General features: G+C 28.8%; 1 protein-coding gene across 3 annotated transcripts in view; it reads right to left on the reverse strand.

The window, feature by feature from the left end:
• igl (IQ calmodulin-binding domain containing protein igloo) overlaps nt 1-23,108 on the reverse strand; it is a 99,663-nt gene that overhangs the window by 13,709 nt on the left and 62,846 nt on the right. Inside the window, exons 3-4 of one of the 3 annotated variants that reach the window (XM_011502199.1) lie at nt 21,179-21,303; nt 8,495-8,859 (exon numbers count right to left, since the gene is read on the reverse strand). In XM_011502199.1, the coding sequence (XP_011500501.1) occupies nt 8,794-8,859; nt 21,179-21,303 (191 nt within the window). In that variant the 3' untranslated portion in view covers nt 8,495-8,793. Of the gene's footprint in view, nt 1-8,494; nt 8,860-12,507; nt 12,731-21,178; nt 21,304-23,108 lie in introns of those variants that run through there. The other 2 variants (XM_011502198.1, XM_011502197.1) reach the window with 2 other exon arrangements.

Genomic DNA, 23,108 nt, shown 5'->3' on the forward strand with positions numbered 1-23,108 from the left:
CATACCTAGCGTGAATCACATTTGAAGATCGGATAAATAATTTAATTGTCAAATATACTGCAAAATAGCTGTTTGCGTACGTAGGGCACGCAAACGGAGATATACAAGATGAACATTGAGCAGTACGTGATATATGGATTTCCATTAGAATGCTCGTTTCTTATCTTATTCGCACACACGGTTCCAGCCTCTTGACATTTGGTTTGACGGAGATGGATCTCAAGTTCTCCATTCTCATCCGGGCGCTGGTTGCTGGATAAAAGTCTGCTTTAAGCGATGGTTCGATTGTTGTCAAGCCAGCGTTGATGAGCCACGAATGCTTGAAAACACCTCTAGAGTGAGTCTAGTTCTTGTATCAATGATTTCAATTACTGTTATGCAAGATGGCTTGAAAATTCACGTGTAATTACTCTCTTTATATGGGAACTGTAAATATTTTATCTTTTCTCGTTGCTAGGATCGAAGATTAATTCGCGTATTGACTTTCTCTTTTACCACAAGAACTGAACTTTAGACTTTGATCATCAATCCTTTTGAATATCTCTTCGACATATTGCAAATAATGTTGCCAGTCATTACTTATCATTAGTTGATAGATAGTGTCGGATATTCGCTATATTATAAAATTGCTGCTTCCCTATCAGATCTCAATTCGGTCAAAACAATCAGAATCTTCATTTGTTATGATCACTCGAAATTAAGTATACAACTAAATAGAGTTTAAATTGAACATTTTTCCAAAATCGTTCGACGGTAAGAAAACTAAATATAAATAAAGCGATAAAATTATTTTCATTAAAATTTTCAACGCTACGTAGAATCGCATAAACAAGTATTTATAATTGACAAAATTATTTCCAAACATAGTATATCGTAATAGTAAATTAGGTTACAATGAATAAATATCAGAAGAACGCTAATGGCATCTTTATCATTATTCATGAAAAATTATGTAAAATAAGGAAAAGTATATTCACTTTAGTAATAGAAAAGTATTCACAGTGGTATAACAGATTTATTATCTCGAATGTAAAAGAGAAAGTGCAAGCCAAGTACATATATGAATGTGCTGCATGTACTGCCTATGTACTGCAAAATAGAACCAACTAGATGTAAACCAGAAAAAGAAAAGAGCCAACCACATTTATACTTACACAAATGTTACATTTTCAATATAATTTGAATAGCATTAAATATATATATATATATATATATATATATATATATATATATATATATATTTTTCTTTTATATATTATAAATGATTTTTGCAAAACAAAAAATGTACTGTGAAAGTATTAAATTGGTAACTAACTTTGTTTTCCGCAACTTTGTACTTAAGCATAATATAAAAAGCCTCTAGATTGAATCACATTTTTTTATTAAGCTAACAAAGTTTCCTTCAAAAACGTAAAGAAGTATTCATTTCTTCATTTTTTGATGAAAGTGCTTTTATGAAATTTAAATATGCATTAGAAAAAGCGTTATTGTTGAAAGACAACCTGTTATAACTACCCACATACCCACTGATACACGCGCATACGCATACGCACATAATCTGGAACATAATAAAACACGAGTACTTCTAATCACAAAAAGCTGCTTTTGTAAAAATATTTTTTCCCCTCTGGAGTAGGGAATGTTTCGAATTCTCTTATGCATTCCCGCACTTCGTGCGACTTGGCAAAAGAAGAAAATAATTCTCAAAAAGTATGTGTAGTCGGTAGTTCCGCTGCGGAAAGTGCTATTAATTAAAGTGCAAACCACATAGATTCATTACATAGCGCAGTTTCTCTATCTTGAATTCCGTGAAAATAAGTCACTCCCTCTATTCGCAAATGCGAGTTTAATGACTTCAACCTTCATCCTACATTTTTTTTCGTTTTCGACATTCTTACCTCGTCCAAGCGCCTCATCCATCGTTACTCTCCCCCATCGTCATTAAATTATACCGAACATGAGATTTTTGTAACTTAATAAAATTTTCATTTTTAAATTTTCATTTTGAGATAATTAACGCATGAGCTTCACATATTTGTTAATTAAAATGAGATCAGTGCATTTGCTTTATTTGCGGCTACAACTTTTTTTACAATATTCGCCATTCTCTGTATTATAATGAATTAAATATTCATTAGACGTTTATATACAAACTATTTAATATAACAGTCTTTAAATAGATTATTATTATCACTTAATGAAAATTAAATTTAGAAAGTAAACATATTGATTCAAAATATGTTTTTTTAAATCGTAAATTAAAGAAAGTATTAAATTATAATTAGATAATTAGACATCTGTTAATGTAATCAATGCAATTTATAATTACTAATTCGTAATGTATTGAATAAAATATTTTTTTATCTAATTTTTTATAAGATCAATCTATAAATCTAAATATCAATGTACCAATAGAATCAAATTAAGTTTAACTGCGTTTTATTAGATTTTTACTATCATCTCACCAAATAAACGTTAAATGACATTTTTCATAGTTCATTATATTTTTAATAGCAATTAATTTTATTTGTAAATATCATATATATATATATATATATATATATATATATATATATATATATATATGAGGAATTATTTATTGATGTTTAGAATTATTATATAATAAAATAATATGATAAAACTAACGTTTATCTGTTACGACTTATGTATGATATTAATAGATAATTAATTTTTGTATTAAAAGAATAATTTAAATTGCAAATCCATTGTGTGTAGTTTACTAATGTTAAATAATAATGTTACATAATGTAGTTGAATTCTATTTATTTAATTTTAGAAAAGTTAAATATTGGTCGATATAGCACGTTTAGGTGATTTTTATTTCATAGAAATTTGAGAAACTTGAAATGTAATTCATTAATCGACTATTCTCTTAGTTTAGCCTCAACGAAGCTGTTAATATTTACTCACCGAACTACATTTGTACAAGAGATCACGTTGAATTTTTAAAATGAACTTTATATTCTCAGTGAGTGTAATAAGATTCTTTCAATTTTGTCGTCCACGTGACTATTTGAATATCTCGTATAACAATTACATAAATTTTTAAGTGAATAAAAGTCAAAATCTTTAATAATTTAATTGAATTTAGCTATTATTTTAATTCAATTTAACTATATGATTCATTGTAATCTTGGATTTTAATACGATGTTTCATACATAATTGAAACGAATCATTTTATGAGTTAAAAAAAAAAAAAAAAAAACAAGTAATTAATTTTGTTAAGAAATTTCAGAACGTGACTACACAAGCCTTTGTAAAATGAAGAAATAATGTCAAAGCCGCTTATGAGCAACTTAGAATTCAATAAGCAACGCGATTATGCAATAAACTTCACAGTTAAAAATGCTTTGTGCGAATAATCATGCTCTGAAAATCCTATAGCCAAATCATAATTACTCGATTATTATTCTTTTATACTATATTCGAATGACAGTCGATAAATTTTCTTGGCATTGATGTTTAAAATTAGCTATTACTTAGACTTCAATTTTCAAAGCAAAACCTCCATTGAAGACAATAGAAGATTGCGTTGAATTTGTATTCAAGTTGTTGAAGAGACATGCTTTCTTTAGTAATGAATTTTCCAAATTAATGTCGGCAAGCTCGTCCAAAGTGTTCGAAATCCACCCACGTACACGCAACTCGGGAAATCAGGGAAGTTAAAGATGATCGCGCAGAAGGAGGCATTTTTAACGAGCGTGAGTCCTCGGTGCCTCCCTACTAATGGCCGTGTTTTATTATTTAAGAGCGAAGAAGCACTCGGGTGACGACGATTGGGGATGGGGTCATTGCGAGGGCGGCAAGCAATGGAGGCTGCGTAGAGCCAGGAAATGGACGGGAGTGCTCGCACGAATGAGACGACGATGTCGAGGAGGATAAGTACGTCATGGGACGGAGCCTAGATCGGGAGCTCGAGCTACGCGAAGGCCGAGCCCGTTCGTTGTCCCGGAATCGATAATAAAATACGGACGGCCAGGGGGTAGCTAGGAAGCGGGAGGTCCTGCTGCCAAAACCATTCCACAGTTTCCTGAAGTAGACGTTGCGGAAGCTGGAATTATCTTGGCAATAGCGGCTGAGCGGGGAACGATATTCTTTAATTTGGTGCTCCCGAGTCTCTTGGATCGCGCTTCCTTATGTTCCGTAGGCAATTCCGTTGGCTGGACGATGAGGGAAAAGGCAAACGAGGCCGACACATAAGTCTTGTCGAGTGTAGAGAGTTCGCGGAATATTTTTCTTTTCCTTTTTGACTTATTACGGCGAAATTTATCGTTTCTCCTCTATGTTGCAACTTCTTCTCTTCCTCTGGGTCGTGGTCTTCTTTTTCCTTTTTCTCTTTCCTTTTTTTTTTTTTTTTATTTTCGCGTCGATTATTATGTTGAGCACACGTGTAAGTCATGATATGACATTTTATCGGATTTGTCTAGTGGACGAGACAGATACGCGGGAGTTTTGTTCGAACCACATTGGATTTCAACAGCCGACGAGGATGTTTCCCAGCTCACGGACGAATAGCTAAAGGAGCTAAGGATGTTTTAGGGAAGTTTATGGCATTGCGCGAGTTTGAGGTAGAGCGTAACTTTTCTTTCGCTACAGATTTTTCGTAAGTACGTCAATTTATGCGCCACTGTAAATACAAATGTAACTATGGAATTTCGCTTTTTGGACAATTGGCGTATAAACGGTAAATTTCTAATGTGTCTGTGCTTTTATTTATTTTTTATTTTTTATTTTTCAGCGAAATGAGCACAAGAGACAGAAGGTATTTATACAGATCTACGGCATGGCATATTCCATTAAAATATCAATTGAATTTATGTACTTCTTTATCGCGAAAAATAGTTTGCCAAACGTTCGTATGATTTATCGGAAGAAATAATTCCGATATTATGATTCCCTCGGTATTAATTACAAATCAACTTGTATTTATTTGCTACATTGCTATCACTCATTCCATTGATTATAATTGAGAAATGCATTGGAATGTAATTGCAATAAAGAGTGAAAATGAAAGCGCCCTTGAAAAAATTATTAAAAAATTTTCTCTTTTATTAAATTGTCATAGTCGAAATACCAACACGGGCCATAAAAATATCTGCCGGATGAGTGACCAGTAAAAGTTCAGTTTTGTATGACAAAGAGAGTTCTTTTTAACCTACAATGTCGATTAATTAATTCTCCAATACGTCCATTTTGTCTCACAAAATTGAAAAAGCGAAAAAATCGACGACGCCAGAGTTCAGGTTAATATCCGTATTTATGACTACAATAGCATGGAGATATCAATGCGGCATCTTTGAGAAGCCAAAAAGCGAATAAAAGAAAGAGTAAAAGAAGGGCTTCCTTGACCCGACTTACACCGGCATGACTGAAAGCTTCGAAATCTGGCACAAGTAAGCCGCCCCACAAGCCAAATCCTGTCATTATCGGCTATACAGGAAAAAAGCTCTTCTTACACTCTTATGAATTTCAACTTCACGTGAGTCATTTTTGTACATCATATGCAAGCGGACATACAGTCTTGCAATTATAGCATCCAATGAATATTCACTCGCATTATTGCACATTTGCTTTAAAGCCTGTAGTAGATAAATTTGAGTAAACATTTCATCGGCGCCTGATTACAAAAGCTCTGAAAGTTTTTAATTACATAGACCGTTCGTTAAAGTTAAAAATTTAAGCAGAATAATTTGACAAAATTAACAAATAACTAAGCAATTTTTTTTTTACGTATATCAATTATTTTCATATTACAAAAATTACTTGCGTATAAATTCTGCTTTAAAAAGCAAAGTTAAAAGGCATTTTATTAATACTCTTTATTATGGAAAACTCAACGCAATAAATATTGTGCACAAAAATGATAATAATAAAGAGATAATTTCTTTAAACTATTATATATTTATCATATATACATATATATATATATATATATATATATATATATATATATATATATGATAAATAAAACATTCTTTCTAAGAATTTAATTTAAATTTAACGACTTCATACAGTCACACATATTATAAAAGATCCTAATTGAAATTTAAAAGGAGAATCGTTAAAATAGTCATTCTACTATAACTTATAAAATATTTTCATATTAAAACCTTCTTACCTTCTTTATTTAAAATTTACCTACTCTTATTATTTTAATTTAAACTATTGTAATTGGAAAAATTCTCTAATTAAGGATCCATTAACATAGTATCTTAATTTTCAATCATTTATTATTTTTAATTTATCAATTAAATTTTCAAAGATAAATACCTAATAAATAATTCGTATCAATTTTAAACTTTATGGTTATAGAAAAAACTTACCACTTATTAAAAGTAATAATTATTTATCCAAACATTTTCGCTCTGAATAAAAACATTATTACTTTTTTATTTATTTTATTATATAAGAAGTTGTAAAAAAGCGACAATAAATCAAACGATACATGTATATTCTTATAAATGATGTATTTCAATATCTGAATTTGAAAATATATTTGTTCATGTACACGCACGAGAAATCTGTTTATAAAGTTATCTAATGAAGTAACTATATAATAAAATAATGATGAATTAGAAAAAATAATTTTTACTTATCAACACGTTAATGAAGGCAAATTGAACAGTTAATTTTTCTTGAAAATAAATTGAGTATTAGAACCTACATTTAAAGATCGATACAATTTCAGTATTTTTATCTCAAGAGTATTTTAGTGGAAAATGCAATTCATATTACTGAATTAAATGTGAATTAAATTTCGTGATCGTAATATTATATAGCAGTAACATATTAATAATATAATGGTTGTAGTTTTATTAAAGACTTCACTTAAAAAATATTTTACTTAAATTCAAAATGAAAAAAATAGAAAGTAAGTAAGTACAGTACATAAATGAACAGCCTTAAAATTTTATTTTATTAACCAAGTTTTAATTTTGTGATTTTTTGTAATTGGTATGTGGCAAAAATTAAAATCGATAATATATTAGCTATGTTATTAAATAAATTTTATGTAACGTTATGATTATCTTTTGATATTCAATAAAAAAAAGTTTTTAATACTTTTATTATAAAACATAATTATTTTGTAATAAATATATGATAAATAGATTTTACAATAATAATTTTTAAGTATAAAATAAAAAATATAAATATTAATGTTTAAATCTTGTAAATATATATATATATATATATATATATATACATACATACATATTTGTTTAATAATAATAATATGATATTTATATTTAAAGAATATAATACGCATTAGTTTGATGTTTTAAATAGAAATTTTTTAAATTCTTCAAGTTGTTTTTATTCGTAGTGTGTCACGAGTATAAAAGCGATTGCAAAATGAAACAGTTATAAAAGTAAATATTGTAATACTATTTTTTAATTATAGAATTAGGATTTTAATTTATGAAACTTAATTATCTTTTTGTAAATTTAAAAAGAAGAATTTTATAATTAAAGCAAAATAAATTCATAAAATAATGTATATTGTTTCTGTATTAAAGATTATATACTTTCGAATAAGGTGATAATTCATTTTCTAAGTTTAATAACAAACATGATTTATAACAAACATGATCGAGTAAAGATTAAATAATATCTCCACGGTAAATGGAAGTTAATATAAAACATATGTTCTTGAAACTGAAAACAAAATTCGTGTAATGAAATCTTATAAACTTAATTTTAAATACAGAAAATTTAATTAATTTTAATAATTGATTTAAAATTTTCTGTCACTTAAAGAAGTAACTAACACGTATTTTCTATTGTGAAAATATTTAGACATATTATATAATATAAATTTATGGAAACTACTTTTATATATGGAAATTACAGAAAATTAACAAAAAAATTTTTTTCAAAAATTTATTATGCATCATTAAGTAGTTTATGTTTGAAGAAAATAACAAAATTATTGTATTATATTATAAATTAAATTTCAAATTTACGAAAAATTAAAATTAAAATAACGAAATCAAATAAAATGTACTGAATAATTATATAATAAAATAATGAATAATTATGTACTATCCATTTTGGTGTAATGAAGTTTAGGACATAAATTTTACACTCACTTACACATTTCGATATCTAAATTTGAAACGCAATTATAATTTTTAAATATACTTTCGTAATAAATTTAAACAATATGTTTGATAATATATCAAACCAATAGTAGAAAATTATACAATTTAAGCTCATATTATTTTGATGCTCATTACCACAAATGAAATACATCATACCTATTTTAACTCCTATTCAGCAAAACAATTTTGGTCCCCGTCTATCTCTCTCTCTCTCTCTCTCTCTCTCTCTCTCTCTCTCAGCTGTGCTAAGCGATTAGCCGGCAACGTGCGTGTTGGCTTCTATTTTCATATATGCGTGTGCGTATGTACACACTCTACCCCCCCCCTCTTATTACTTACTATTGCTTTTATTATTTTGATATTGCAGTACGTAGATCCTCGTATTTCCGACTGAATATATAGGGACAGTTATCGGATCATTAAAGTTCGAATTCAAAATCATCTGGGATTTCAGAAGGAGTATTGTATGGTGCTTGTGGAAAGGGGCGGGTGACGAGCTGATTCCACGAAGGCCTGAATTTTTAAATTATACGTGTTTGTAGGAGATAGATTCCTGCTACTCGTCGTCGTAATTGCATTTTGTGCCTATAATGAGGAGTGTAAATCCTTATTAAGTCGGTGACTTCCCAGGCTGTGCCCTCGCTGCAGGTGGTCTCGATCCTTCTCCTCCTAGTCTCTTACTTTTTCTCTTTCTTTCTCTCTTTCAGTACATACGTAATCATTTTCTTTCGTGATCTAGAACACAAGAGGCGGTATAATGAAATCGAACTTCTCTCTTTGCAAACTATAGGTTTTGTCGTAACAGTACATACTAATCCAACGGCTACTTAAAAGAACATTTTTTTGCACTTGTTTTACTAAGTATATATCTTTTTTTTGTGTCATAAAAATTTAATGAAATTTTTGTCCTTTATTTCTTCTCAGTTTCTAAAGTCATTTCTCATGTAATTTTATAAATGATAATGGCAGAACTTTTAAAAAATTAGTCCTTAAAAACCAAGTGTTAAAAGTAATGTATTAATTGAAACAACCTACTACGTAAATTAAATATTTGACTAGTAAACAGTACCATTAATCGTTTTAATGTTGACTAATAAATTTAATTAGCTAATAAATGTTTCGTAAACTATATTGTACTTTTAAGCTGAATAACTTTTACGACTTTCGTTACATTAATGAATCTCATGTAATATTTAATAAAAAGAAATAACGATGAAGAGATAATGAAGGACAAGACGATGCAAAACAATAAACACAAAGAGCATAACGAAAGAACGAAATTAAATTATTATTGATTGTTCGACTTTTCATGACGTTTCCTTCTTTAAATAAGCTTGACGCTTTTGATGGATGTTCGAGCAAATGTCAGCTCGAATGCTGACACGGCATATGACGTTATTAGTGCGACGATTCACGCAGGTGAACCAAAAAGAGCAACCAACCACGTTGAACTAATTGATTATACCTAATTATTTCTTGAAGCTCTGCTTTCATCAATTACCATCCACTACTATTTTAATGAATTTTTAGGCAAACTCGCGCAAATGTAACGGATGTTTTAATGGTAATGTATATTCAAAGATATACAATGGTTTTGGCTTGCATGTTGTAATCTCGACACGATTGATTTTTTCCGTATGATATAAATGCTTTAGAAAGTTCATAATATCCGCGGGCTGCTTATTATAATAGACAAATTATATTTAACCCTGAGTTTATTAAATAATTTAAATATTTTTTAAATTTAAATTCTAATAGCTTTGGTTGCTCCTCGTATTCTTGATCGTCATTGTAAGATAATATACCACAAAACACATCCGAACTTTGAAAAATCATAAAATTATTTAACTTTATAAGTTGTTATGTCTATGATATGAATTGTCAGATTCTACGTTGCAATTAATATATGAGAGAGACCGCGATAAAGAATTATATAGGCATAGTTCATTTAGTCGGAAGGAGAAATTTAGTCACAAAAACGATGGTTCTACTGATTGATTTCAAACCGAGAAATCTAAAGATCATTCCACCTTTAAGTTTTTTTATTATTGTAAGTAATTCATTAAATTGTTTTTTTTTTTTTTTTTTTTGCTTGATATCTCAAAAATACCGTTAAAAGTTTAATTTTAAACGAAAACGGAATATATCGTGAATATTTTATTGCTTTGTTTAACGATGTTCAATGGGAATTCTCTTGAGGACACGTATCTATCCAATTCCAATATCAAATAACAATTATCATTATAATTCATGCATTCTAATTAGTTTTTATCTGTATTTACGATTGACATGTATAAAAGACAATATTAAACTATAAGGAAATAAACATGTCGTATCGTCAATCATTTACATTAATTTATTTAAAATTTAATCGAGCATGTACTAAAATATTAATTAAATATTGAGCTTCTATTTGTTTTAAATATATAAAAAAAAAAAATTAAAAAAAAACTTTATCAGATAATTAAATGTATTGCAAAATAATTGATTTTACAATTTTAACGTAATTAGAATTAAAATAGTTTGGTGATCTAATCTAATTGAAAAACAAAGAAACTAAATTATATACCATTCAACTAATATTGTTTTTCTTAAATAAGTGTAATTAAAACATGAAATAAGAAATTTTATAACAAATAATTAACATTTTAAATGTTTGACGTATAAATTTTTTTTATAAATAACATCAAAAGAAAGCTCTAACATAACTACGCAAATCTTAAAATAAAATAACATTATTTTAATATCATATAGTAGCTTCCTTTACGTTTAATTATAATAAAAGTTATTCTTCTATATGGAAGAAGTATAATTCTCTAATGAGAAATACATTTAATTGTGTGTATATATACATATTTTCTGGTCGATTAAAATCAATTTTTAAATAAAAATTAATCCATACATAACTGAACAACAATTCAAGGTTACAAGAATAATGACGTTACTTACAATGAAATATCTAAATAATAAAATTTAAAATACGTAGATGCATACGTTAGATATCTTTCACAATTTGATTACTATGTTATTAGTTTATAAAGTAAAAGTTTTAATTTTTATGAATAATTTATTATTGATTTATATTAGTTTATTACGTAGATTTTTGCATTTTTGTCATATATATATATATATATATTTAATCAGATCATTATTATGTCTCACTATTATTGTATATAAGTATAGCACAACTATTATATAATAAATTTGTGTTTCTAAATAATATTAAGCTATGTGATGAATATTTTATGTACAATGAAAGTATGAAATTATCATTGATTGCATTAACGATGGCATTTTTACAGAAAACAGAGGATGTGTATATAGTTTTCTTTACAAGGAATCATTTTTCATATAAAATATCATATAAAATTTAACAAATAAATGTTAATTATCCCTTTACTACTATATATATATATATATATATATATATATAATTCATAACATATTAAATATAGTTTTGTCCATACAATAAACCTACATGTTTAAAATAAGATCGATACTCTCTTATTCTACGGAGATCGCACATCAATAATAAAAAAAATTATTTTATTAATAATAGAACAACATTTAGCATTTGAATTTTATAATCCTTTTTAATACAATAGTTTTTTATTTTTTAATGTAATATATTTGTCATCTATGCTATGTAAAATAATGTAGTATTGTAATAACTAATTTTACTTTTCCATTTATTTCTTTGTTAAACTTTCTAATAATATAATTTAATTAATAATTATTTTAAAATATTGATATATTAGAAATAACTAGAATGCTATAAACGATTGAATTTAATTAATAAACATATTGAAATTATCATGAATATTTAAATCTTTCTTTGAAGAATCCTTCTTTCATTTAATATTATAAATTTTTTATTTGCTTAAGCTATTTATTATTTATTTTCAGTATGTATGCACTCGATCCATTACATCCATATATAAATACAAGTATTCATTATATTTTAAGAAAATACTATAATAATCTAAAAATTTTCTACGATATTTTATTATAGATTTAATTTAGAAAATGGTTAATAATAATCATGTAATAAAAAAATTTAATAATTTATATAAGAATAATAACTTCCATTCAAAGCTTCATGAATATATATTACGATACAATGGAGAAAGATCTAATGTTCTTTACAATTCAGTCAGTTTTGTTTAAAAAATGTCATTAATATGAAAAATGATTATTATGCTTGAAAATACATTCTTTTATCTGATGAAGTTCTGAAAAGAGTTAATTAAGAGTTAAGTTAAGAAAGAATATTAAATACAGGGTTATTGAATAAACTGAATGACTGTTTTTTTTTCTTCTTTTTTTCTTTTTATAATCAATGTATTTTATTTTATTAAGCTTTATTTTTATTGAATTCTGACAGTGTTCTTAAAGTATGAACAGAGGAAGAAATTTTTAATATTGACTTCCGATACTTGTCCAATTTGGCTTAGCCTACATTGTGCAACTTTTATTCGAATCTGTCTATATTGCACATTGATATACAGAATATTTTTGACATGTGAAATTCTGAACTTCAGCGTGATTTTTCGATTTTCCCATCGTATATGGAAAATAAGTCACTCATTGGTCTAATATTAATAATCTGTGTGCAAATAATGCAAAGGTAAGGGTATATTTACAAATAGCTAACGAATATATTTCATAAGGAATATAGGATGAGAAATTTTTATTTATTTATAAGTAGATTATGATTTTTATTGAAAAATAATACTAAGTTTCTCACTAATATCAAAAGATAAATCTTTTACGAAGGTCTAATTTAATGTAAAAATATTAAAACCTTTCTAAAGGGAAGAAGGTATTTCCTGTGCATAAGATGATAACTTTTTAATTTTATAATACGAAGAAATAACAATAGGCCAAATAAGAATGCTCGATGTCTTTGTTGTTTAATGCAGCGAGTCTTGGAAGGAAATAAGCCAATCTTCGTGATATCGCGTTGTCTTGTACCCTTTCATCACATATATCATCTATATGGCTTTTCAAATAGAAAGTTCGGAAAGTTTGGAAAGATGTATATATAGCTTAAATACATGCACGCGGGCATGCGAATATGCCTAGATATGGATGGGCGCGCGCGGCGCATAATGTGTATATGTATATAGGCTTATCGCTCGTAAAATTAAAGCAATATAAGGTAGACATGTGCTTTCACGGAACCCAGACAACTAGGAGCTTACAAATGATTGAAGAATTTGAAAACGGCAATATATAAAGTGATAAGCACGCTCTCATTTAACTCATTTAACATTGCATACTGAAATCTCCGCAGCTGCTTATACCTTATTCATTTGGTATTACGCTGATTATGAAAATTAAAATCTTTAGAATGCATTTTAAATTCACCATAAAATACTGATTTTATGACAATTCTCTAATTTAATAAATAAACTGCAGATTAAGTAGCTTTTTATCGTTATAAAAATGTATAAAATTTCGTTAGTCGCAGTAATCGTTTGTATAGTCGTTGAAATTACTTGGAAGAACTTGCAGAAACAATAAATCAAGATAATAACCTTTGTTGAGAAAATATGGCCTATAATAACAGGCGGGAATAAATGTTGAAAATCTATTTTTTCACAAGCACACACGACCGCCGCCAATGAATTTGTTTATCTAAATGTTTTGCCAATGCTTATTAATAAAACACATTGTGATAAATAAGCGACAAACTCGTGTAAAGTTTATAATCCCAACTGACGCATTATTATCGCAGTCACCAATTGCCCTCGAAGTCAACAAAGAGCCGTTAACGCCCGACGTGCACAAGAGAATTTGTCTCGAATACGTCACATGTATAACTGTTCTCGATTCATAAGTGAGAGGGATCAAAAGAATTTGCAGGTAAGCAGGCGCGAGGGGGAGGAGAGGCGCGTCGCGCTGGACAATTGAGATGCGACCGTGAGAACCATTAATGGAGCACACATATGAAGCGACGCGCGCACAAGATGGCGATCGATCGATTTACCGCCTGTCGATATGGTGTGGTCGTCCCAATATTATTATTGTTGTTGCTGTTATTGTTGTTGTTATTGTGCCAACAGGGATGGCTTTTATCAAGCGATTTGCCCTGATATCATCGATCTCACAGGCTCTTATCTATCTATGCGACGCTACGTGCCCGCCGCCGTTCCCAAATTGTCGACGTTTCCATCCGGGAGGATGTGCTCGGGCCCGTTGTGTTGTGCAGTCCCTAATTCACGGCCGGGCTGAATTGCCGTTAACGGTGGCGGGTGTCTTCTGGGATCTGACTATTACGATCGATACTATTACGATCGACTCCGCTGAGATATTTCGTCGCGCGACTGGTGATTGGCTATGTCGTGTGCACGCAAACGCTCACGTTCGAAAATCAAATTTGAAAGCTCGGGCGAGTGTGCATTATTTCAGCACAAATTATTCTCTAGATAAGAATAATTCAATGGGCATAAAATTTGCTTTCTTCTCGTGTTTATTACCCGCTCAATTTCCAGCTTGAATTTATACGTCGGAAATTATTTGCAAACTGTGTGGAATACGGCATCGTTTTAAGGGGTTTCAGCTTCACTAGAGCACAGATAACCCGAATGGATGCATCATAGATACTGATTGTCGCGTATTCAAGATTTCACTGATAAAGTGCTTCGATATATCTCACTCTCATCCCTCCCCCTATCATATCCTTCTCACCCGATAGGCCAAATAAGCTGTTTTCTTGTGAAATGTTGACAAAAATACCTTATAAGGGATTAAAATGTTATTATAGTATGTTATATATAAGATGTTTAAACGTAGGGGACTCCCTATCAAGTCCATGGCAAACAACTTAAATAAATTGATCGGGGAGGTTAGATATTGTTAGAATATGCAAACTATGTCGTTGTTATTGAGAAAAGAAGCTGAACTTTACATTGTCAGTGGTACGTCGAGCTAAAAATATATTGCGAAAACTTTCTATGGGAATCATTGAATCCAATATTTGTACAAACTCTACGTTTCAACTGCCGATAAGCACTTTAAATGGATACTTAACTTTGTAAAGTGCATTATTCATTTGGCATTTATTTTTTATTTTTATTTTTTTTTTTTTTTTTTTTTTATATCTATCACTGGCATATGCGTAGTCGATTGTGTCGCGCTTTTCATTATAAATACTTTCCTTTTTTATTTCCATTTATTTATAAAATATGCTTTAATTACTGAAAATAATGATACATTCGTTTTAACGGTGAATTCCTAAAACTTCTCCATTTTATCCACAATTCAGAAATATAATTAAAAATAAATATTCACCATACTGCAGTAGAAATGCGCTCCTGTAGTGAAATTACTTTCAAAATAGTGCATTACTCAAACTTTAATAGAGGATTCTTAATGTATATGATTCGATACTGAGATCGATTTACGATTCAAATACTCGCTATTGGTGTAGTGTAGTTTTAATAAATAGAATATCCTTTTCCTAAATTTAGACTTTAAAATATCTCGCATAAGTTTCAAGTACTTAAGTGTTTCGCTTATACTAGGCATTGATTATCTAATTGATTTTTATCGTAGTTTATTAATAAAAATATTGCAATAGATGAAGTTACCACAATGATTGCAATTAAATAGTCAGACGGTATTCCAAAAGTAAATAAATTTAAAATGGTTCATTATTCTTAAAAAAGTCTTTTAATTTTCAAAATTAAATCAATATTCACATTTATCATATAAATTTGTTACGTAGAAGAAATTTTTTTTTATTTGCAATTCATCTTTCTAAGAAAAACTTATTTTTTTTTTTTTTTTACAATATTGTTGCACAAAATTCCTATTAAGAAAATTTGGTTTACTTGGCAACAATATTTTGATCGAACAATACATTACTTACATTTTACAACATAACATAGAAATTGATCGATTTGATCGAAAGCAATGAAATTGACGATTTCAAAGTCAATAATTATTACAAATAATTTAAGAATTTTTTTCTTTTTTTATGAAATTGAAGATAAGCTATCTTTTTCGTATCCTTTGGTATGAGTAAATACCGTTAGAAAAATAGATGTAAAGATAGAAAAGAAGAATTTTTGCGATTCAATAATTGTAGTGAAGGCTTGTTTTTATATCAGATAATAAATCTAATGAATAACGGCAATGTACATAGAATTTGAGAAACTTGAGACTGTCAATTAAGAAGATTTCATTTTTTATCTCTTTTTTTTTCTTCGCTATTGTAGCACGAGGCAGTCGACGGGAAAAGTTAGGGAATTAAATCTTTAAATATTTTATGTTGATATCACAAAACAAAATACATGGCTCATGTAATATACAGCCAACGGTTGTTGGCATTCAAAGTGAAATACACGCAGCCAAATATTCCACAATTACATACAAGATAAAACTAAAGTCCCTCATAAATTTTGAAAAAGCATATTCCAATTGGCGAAGGTTTCGCCAACTTCGCGTGCCTCCGTTACTTAATAACGCATACGTATGTGTAAATCATAGACGCCCTCGCGTTTTTTTTTTATTATATATTTTTTTTTAATTTTAAAACATGCTACATGCTAATAGAGAAAATTTTTAAACTTAGGAATCTTGAGGGTTGGGAGGGTTCGATTGTTTCAGCATTGGAAACCGGATTGGTCGGAATCGTACTTCGTTTCGGCTGAAAGTCTCGAGTGTTCGGTGTTGCTGAATTTTGCTCGCGATATTCGCGAATATTCTTCTTGATGTTTCTCGGTTCACGTCGCATCTGAATTATTCATTGCTGTTATAACGTCTATTCAATTTCACTTCCATTCATTCGCTATAAGAATCACTAGAGTCTCCGCGCAAATGGCTATTCGCTGGCTAAATGCTGTCCGACTATCAAATGTTAAAAAAATAAGTAAACAAATAAAATAAAACTCGACCACTATTCGGCGTTGGAAGAATGCAGGTGGAGCCACAAGTTTTCCAGAGATCATTCAATTACTTAAAGCAATTCTCGACCTAGCTAAAGCCAACACAACCAAAGTAATAAAAAAAAGCTTTATACCCTGTCAACATTTGTTACCAAAATGTTCAATGCGATTCCAAGGTTCTAGTATGTAATATTCTAAATTAAAAAAGTGGAACATCATCCAAATTGGTATCTCTCTTGCTATTTCTTCTGTCTAACTTTAAGTATATTTGCCAGTATCCTAGGTTTCGCCGAGTACACCAAATCCAAAGTCGGATATTCCTACCTTCTTATGAAGATAAAGATCTTTCATTTTAACTCATCCTTTTGCTTCTCTCCTTCTACTTTACTTTACCGCTGACATTCAATTTCACCTTAGAAAATCCAAACTGTAGCTTCAAGCGTATGTATTCGCCAAATTTGCTCACTTATTTCCGGTGAAATAAAGAAAATGGATGCCCCCCGTGTACTTTTTCACGTAAAGTCGAGTGCAACCGCGTGTAGTTGTTTTCCCATTCGCCCTTGGAGATTTCGATCTTCTTATCTCTAATACTATCGTCATGATTTTTCGATGAGCTAGCATATATGCAGCTGTTTATTATTTTAAAATCAGAACAAAGAAAGTCGAAAGAGCTTTCGGGCTTGTTCAACGTCACGAATGTAAGCAATTTTGGTCATGCATATAATATTGTTGGATACTTTAAGATTTGAACGTTGATGTGTATCAATAAGTCATACTAAATTTAGAATACTATTTCAAAGCATCGTCAATAAGCAATTTAACGATTATTTTATAAATAATTATTACGTTTGCTTAATGCTCGCTAAGCAGCGAAATTTCTCACAAGACCGATACTTGGAAATGGAAAATTTTCTCCGCAACAAGACAATTCCACTGCGATACAGTGATCGGACTCAAAACGAATAAGCCCCGAAGGCAGATTCGATATTTCTTTAATACCCTAATATTGGGACCATCTGAGCGAATTCAATAAACTGGAGATACAATCAGATTATTGATATAATTCACTATTCATTGAAACATACCGAATAGTAGGAGCGAAGGGATGAGACTTTCCGTTGAGCTTTTAAATATAAAAGTTGTTTTATCCTTTTATTTATATTTTATCATTATCTTGATAATATTATAATAATAAAGTAAATTGTAAACTGACCTTTTCTACAATATTGTAAAATTAATACCAATATTTTGTTGCCTTCCTCCAAAGTGCTCACGTATGATATGATAAATATTTACTTTTATTCAATATATATGAAATTCAATATATATATATATATATATATATATATATATATATATATACATTTATGAAAGCTCAAACTCTCAAATATTAAATATACGCAGCACTGCTTTACATTATACAACAAACTGAATATAAAAGGTAAAATTAAATTTACAATCTAAAGTTACTTATTACATTAATACTACATAATATTCCTTTAAAGAAAAAAAAAAATCTTTTTATAATTACGCTTTTTATTATATTCAATCTATATTGATTAATTAATTTGTTTTCTAATTAATTGTAGATTTTATTTTTACAAATTAATGATAATTAAACGATTATTAAAAAGCAACTAACGGTTTAAAATTACTATTGTTGTTTATATGCTGACTTCATTTTACAATATGTAATAAAATTGTAAACGTCTGAGTAAATTTATGATGCGCGATGAGAAATTGGAACAGGCATCGCTTCTGTTTAGATGTTTTAATATACTTTCTCTATTCAATATGTTTTTGAGTAAATATTTTTATATTTCTTTTGTTGGATTTAAATTACATGAATTTTTAAAAACTAAAAAATTTACTTAAATTCATTCGTACATATCATCGAAGACTTTATTATAACATTGCAAAATTTATTTTTCACATTATTTTTCATATTTAAATTATCAAAAAGCTTCATCATCAAAGACCGTCATGTTTTATAATACAATTGCTGTAATAATCTTGCTACAAGCTTATATTAGAAACATTTTCATACAATAATTTCATTTGAGTTTTTGTATTTAATTGTTTTATCTGTACTACCAGTAAACGATCAAACAAAAATTTATAATATTTATTAATATGCATTTTGAGGTCAATAAGGTATTGATATATTAATTGAATGTCACTGACATTTAATAAATATTTTCCCTGAGTTGAAGTAGCTTACGGGATATATTTTTCTTTAATCATTTCATAAAAAGTATTTTTGATTCTTTTATAATTATTAACATTATTGAACGTTTTAAATTATCGGCAGTTTATATTTGGGGGATAATAATACAGCTATTCACGAAAGATTAACATTTGTTATTTAATTAAGCTTTATACTTATGTTGGCTACATATTTGTACACCAGAAGTATATATATATATATATATATATATATATATATATATATATATGTATAGAGAGAGAGAGAGAGAGAGAGAGAGAGAGAGAGAGAGAGAGAGAAATATCTAGCATTTATATTAGCTATAAGAAATTTTCTATAAATATACTTATGTTTTAATAAGTGGGTTCATTTTTACTAAAACTCAGGTACATTATTCAATGATACGTGCATTAATAATATAGATAGGAAAGAAAAATTTTTTTTAAATAAAGTAATCCATTGTTTGAGCGAATAAATATATGCATAAAATGAAAATAGAGCACAATGAGAAAATGCGATGTCCAGATACCGAGTACAGATCCAAAGAGGATACAATTGTTCAACGAACGCATGTCGCAGGGAGATGATTGTTGCATACGACGACAAAAGCACCGAAGCAAAGCAACGAGTGCATAAACGCATAAGAGTTATCGAGAAAAGGAGAGAATGCAAAAGGAGAGTGAGAGTTACGGTTGAGCGTGTATTGCGCGTGCATTGAGAAAATGTCCGAGTTTCGGCTATTACGCACGCACACAAAGACCTACAAAAGGAGAAGAAGATTATACTGCACGAAATGCTTTGAAACGGCGTGGGTGTAACGACGAGAGCACGCCATTGAAGTCAAATGACCAAATTCACGGGAAAGTGTTATCGTCGAATGTAACGAGGGCTCAGTCGTGTAAAAGTAAGGAAATCATTGTTGCAAAGGCGCTGCGCTTGCGCACAAACTTTTTGATATGCATCAATCGACCGCTAATTATATGACCTGACAGCCACTAATGATGTATTTCCATCGGACCTTATGGATTAAATATCGTAAAATATGTGGTCCTAACGTACGCATGTGGTCTGAATTAATCGCTTTTACTTTATAAATAAATGGGATGATAATTTATCACTAACATATTACTCTCTCTCTCTCTCTCTCTCTCTCTCTCTCTCTCTCTCTCTCTCGTGCCCATCCTTACATTAATGTAATTTTCTATTTTGTACATTTAATATCGCGTATTTAATAAAGTAATTAAAATTTATGATTGATAATGGCATCATTAAGATTAGTTACCACAGTAGTTTAACAGCCATGTGTGCGTTGTATTTATTATGTACGATTCCGATATAATAATACAATTTATGATCTTGGAATGGCAATTTTCTAACAGAATTCTTTTTCTTATATGTTACTCGCGAAATAAAGTTTGTTTTATATTCTTAGAGCTCGAGCCAACTTTTCATAATACTCATTTGCTATAAGATAAGAAAATATATTCGGCTTACACAGAATATTAAACAACAGTTTATACTTTCGAACTTTATTTTGGTTAAGAAAAGGAATACAAAATGCATTAAAAACTTACTTACTTACTAATGGTTAAAGGAAAGTTTTAAGAATACATCGATATTAAAGTAACTTATCGCCAGTTACCACGCAAGCCTCGAATTAATTATTTCGAGAGCCGTATTGCAGAGACTCGTTTAAAAATATTGAATTCGTGCGCCGTAAGCCTGGATGAAACGATTATCTGCCATTAATTAGGAAGCATCGCCCCATTTAAACAGTCCATTTTAATTCTCGGCATTTTCTTCCATCGATCCCTATTGCGTAACGAAACGAGGAACTGAGCACCGAGCGATAATCATACGAGAGACGAGTTTTGTGCAACGAAGCAAGAATAAAATGCCGTCCGTTTGGCCTTTCTCATTGGTGCCTTCGAGACCTAACATTATGTCAACTTACCTTCTCTTCAATTTTCTCCGCTGCACTTTCCACTAAGCCCTTAGCCGCGGTGGCGGCTTGATCGACTTTCCTCGACATGTGTCCGCGAAAAGTTGCCTGGATCTTCGTGGCCGCGTGACACAGGTCTGAAAGGACGAGTACAACGTTATTACGTCATTATGGCCTTATTGGGAATTTTACTAGGGATACACTCAATGCGCTAAATGCAATTCCATTTGTTAGCGATTAAGTTTACTCGTGGAGCTTTATATTGCCAGTGCTATTGAGCTTCGAATGGGCATTGGCAATTATTAGAGCTTAATGTAATGCCTGTATTTTTGCTGTAAATTGCTTAAACTTTGTGTATGAGGAAGATAATAGTATAAGTTTTATTTAATAACATTTATATTCCAATGCTTTTCATTTATCGCCATGTGCAAATATATATATATATATATATATATATATATATATATATATATATATATATATACATATATATATAATTGCGATATTAATTTAAGTATAAAGTAAATGAGAAACCCAAAAGTTATTTAATGTTTACATGTAGAAACTATGCTCGTTTATTACGAAACCGTAATAAACATTTTATTGTGCTTTACATTATTTACAATATTTATAAACTAGTAAAGTAATTATTGCGCGTACATTGTTCTAAATCGAGAATTTATTCAATATTTCAAAATGATTCGTGGATAGGATTGACGAATTTTCTCGCTAATATTTTGATACGTCGTCATTCAATATTATTATCGTTAACATTTGCGGATAATAATAATAATACGACTAATTATGACTATTCGCATAGTCAGTCACAAATGATATTCATAATTTTTAATATTTTCTTTGCAATACAGACAAAATTTAAGTCTAAAGATCATTGCTCTTTAACACTTATTTTTAATAAATAAATATAAGGATTTATTTTATAAAGTTTATTCTTATTTATCAAGAAATAAGTATGACAACATTGTGAAGATCATTATGCTTTATTATTATGCTTCTATCCCTTTCGTTTACTATTTCTATGAATTACGAATATCAAACTACAATTATTCTTATGGACTATTACAATTTTACCAATTAGCAAAAATAGATAATATACTATAGTGACCGTAATCTACGCATAATATTGAATTTATCGCGCAAAAATAGTTAAAATAAGCAATGGTAATTAATTAAAAATAATTGTATAAAAAAAATATATATATATATATATATATATATATATATAGAGAGAGAGAGAGAGAGAGAGAGAGAGAGAGAGAGAGAGAATATAAAGAATTATAATGATATACTGTAAAAGTAAAAAATACATAAAACACCAAAGCTAGATAAATTTAAAAGTACTTAAAAATTTTAAAATACAAATTATTTCGAAATTATTGAACAAGTGATTTATATTTATTTTACCAGATAGTAGAAAGATAAACTTTTTATGAAAACTTATATTACTTTTATAAATTGCGATCGATAATATTTAATTTATAAAGTATTCAATACAAAAATGTAGTTACTAAGTTTACTTCATTGAACATTTAAAACTCTATTTTTCTCAAATAATTATTGATTAATTAAGTTGTCATTGATAAATATGAAAATTTTTGTATTAAAATTTGTAAACAGCTAAATTAAAAAGTAGATAATTCTTGATATTTGCGCATTAAGAATAAAAAATATTGTGAACATTGTTCGTAATTAGGACTAATTTTTTATTGAGAAAATTCACGGTAAAATATATCAAGAAATTTTCTCTATTTATTTTTAATTGAGAAAATTTATTATACTTTTATTAGTATTATTAAATTTGATTAACGAGAAATAATGATTAAACTTTGTCTATTATTTCTATAATTACAAGATATATGAATAAGCCTATAAACATCATTGAATATAAATTTTTTCTATAATATATATAAATCTTATTATT

The sequence above is a fragment of the Ceratosolen solmsi genome, unplaced genomic scaffold, assembly GCF_000503995.2.
Source record: "Ceratosolen solmsi marchali unplaced genomic scaffold, CerSol_1.0 scaffold31, whole genome shotgun sequence".
Classification (NCBI taxonomy): Eukaryota; Metazoa; Arthropoda; class Insecta; order Hymenoptera; family Agaonidae; genus Ceratosolen; species Ceratosolen solmsi.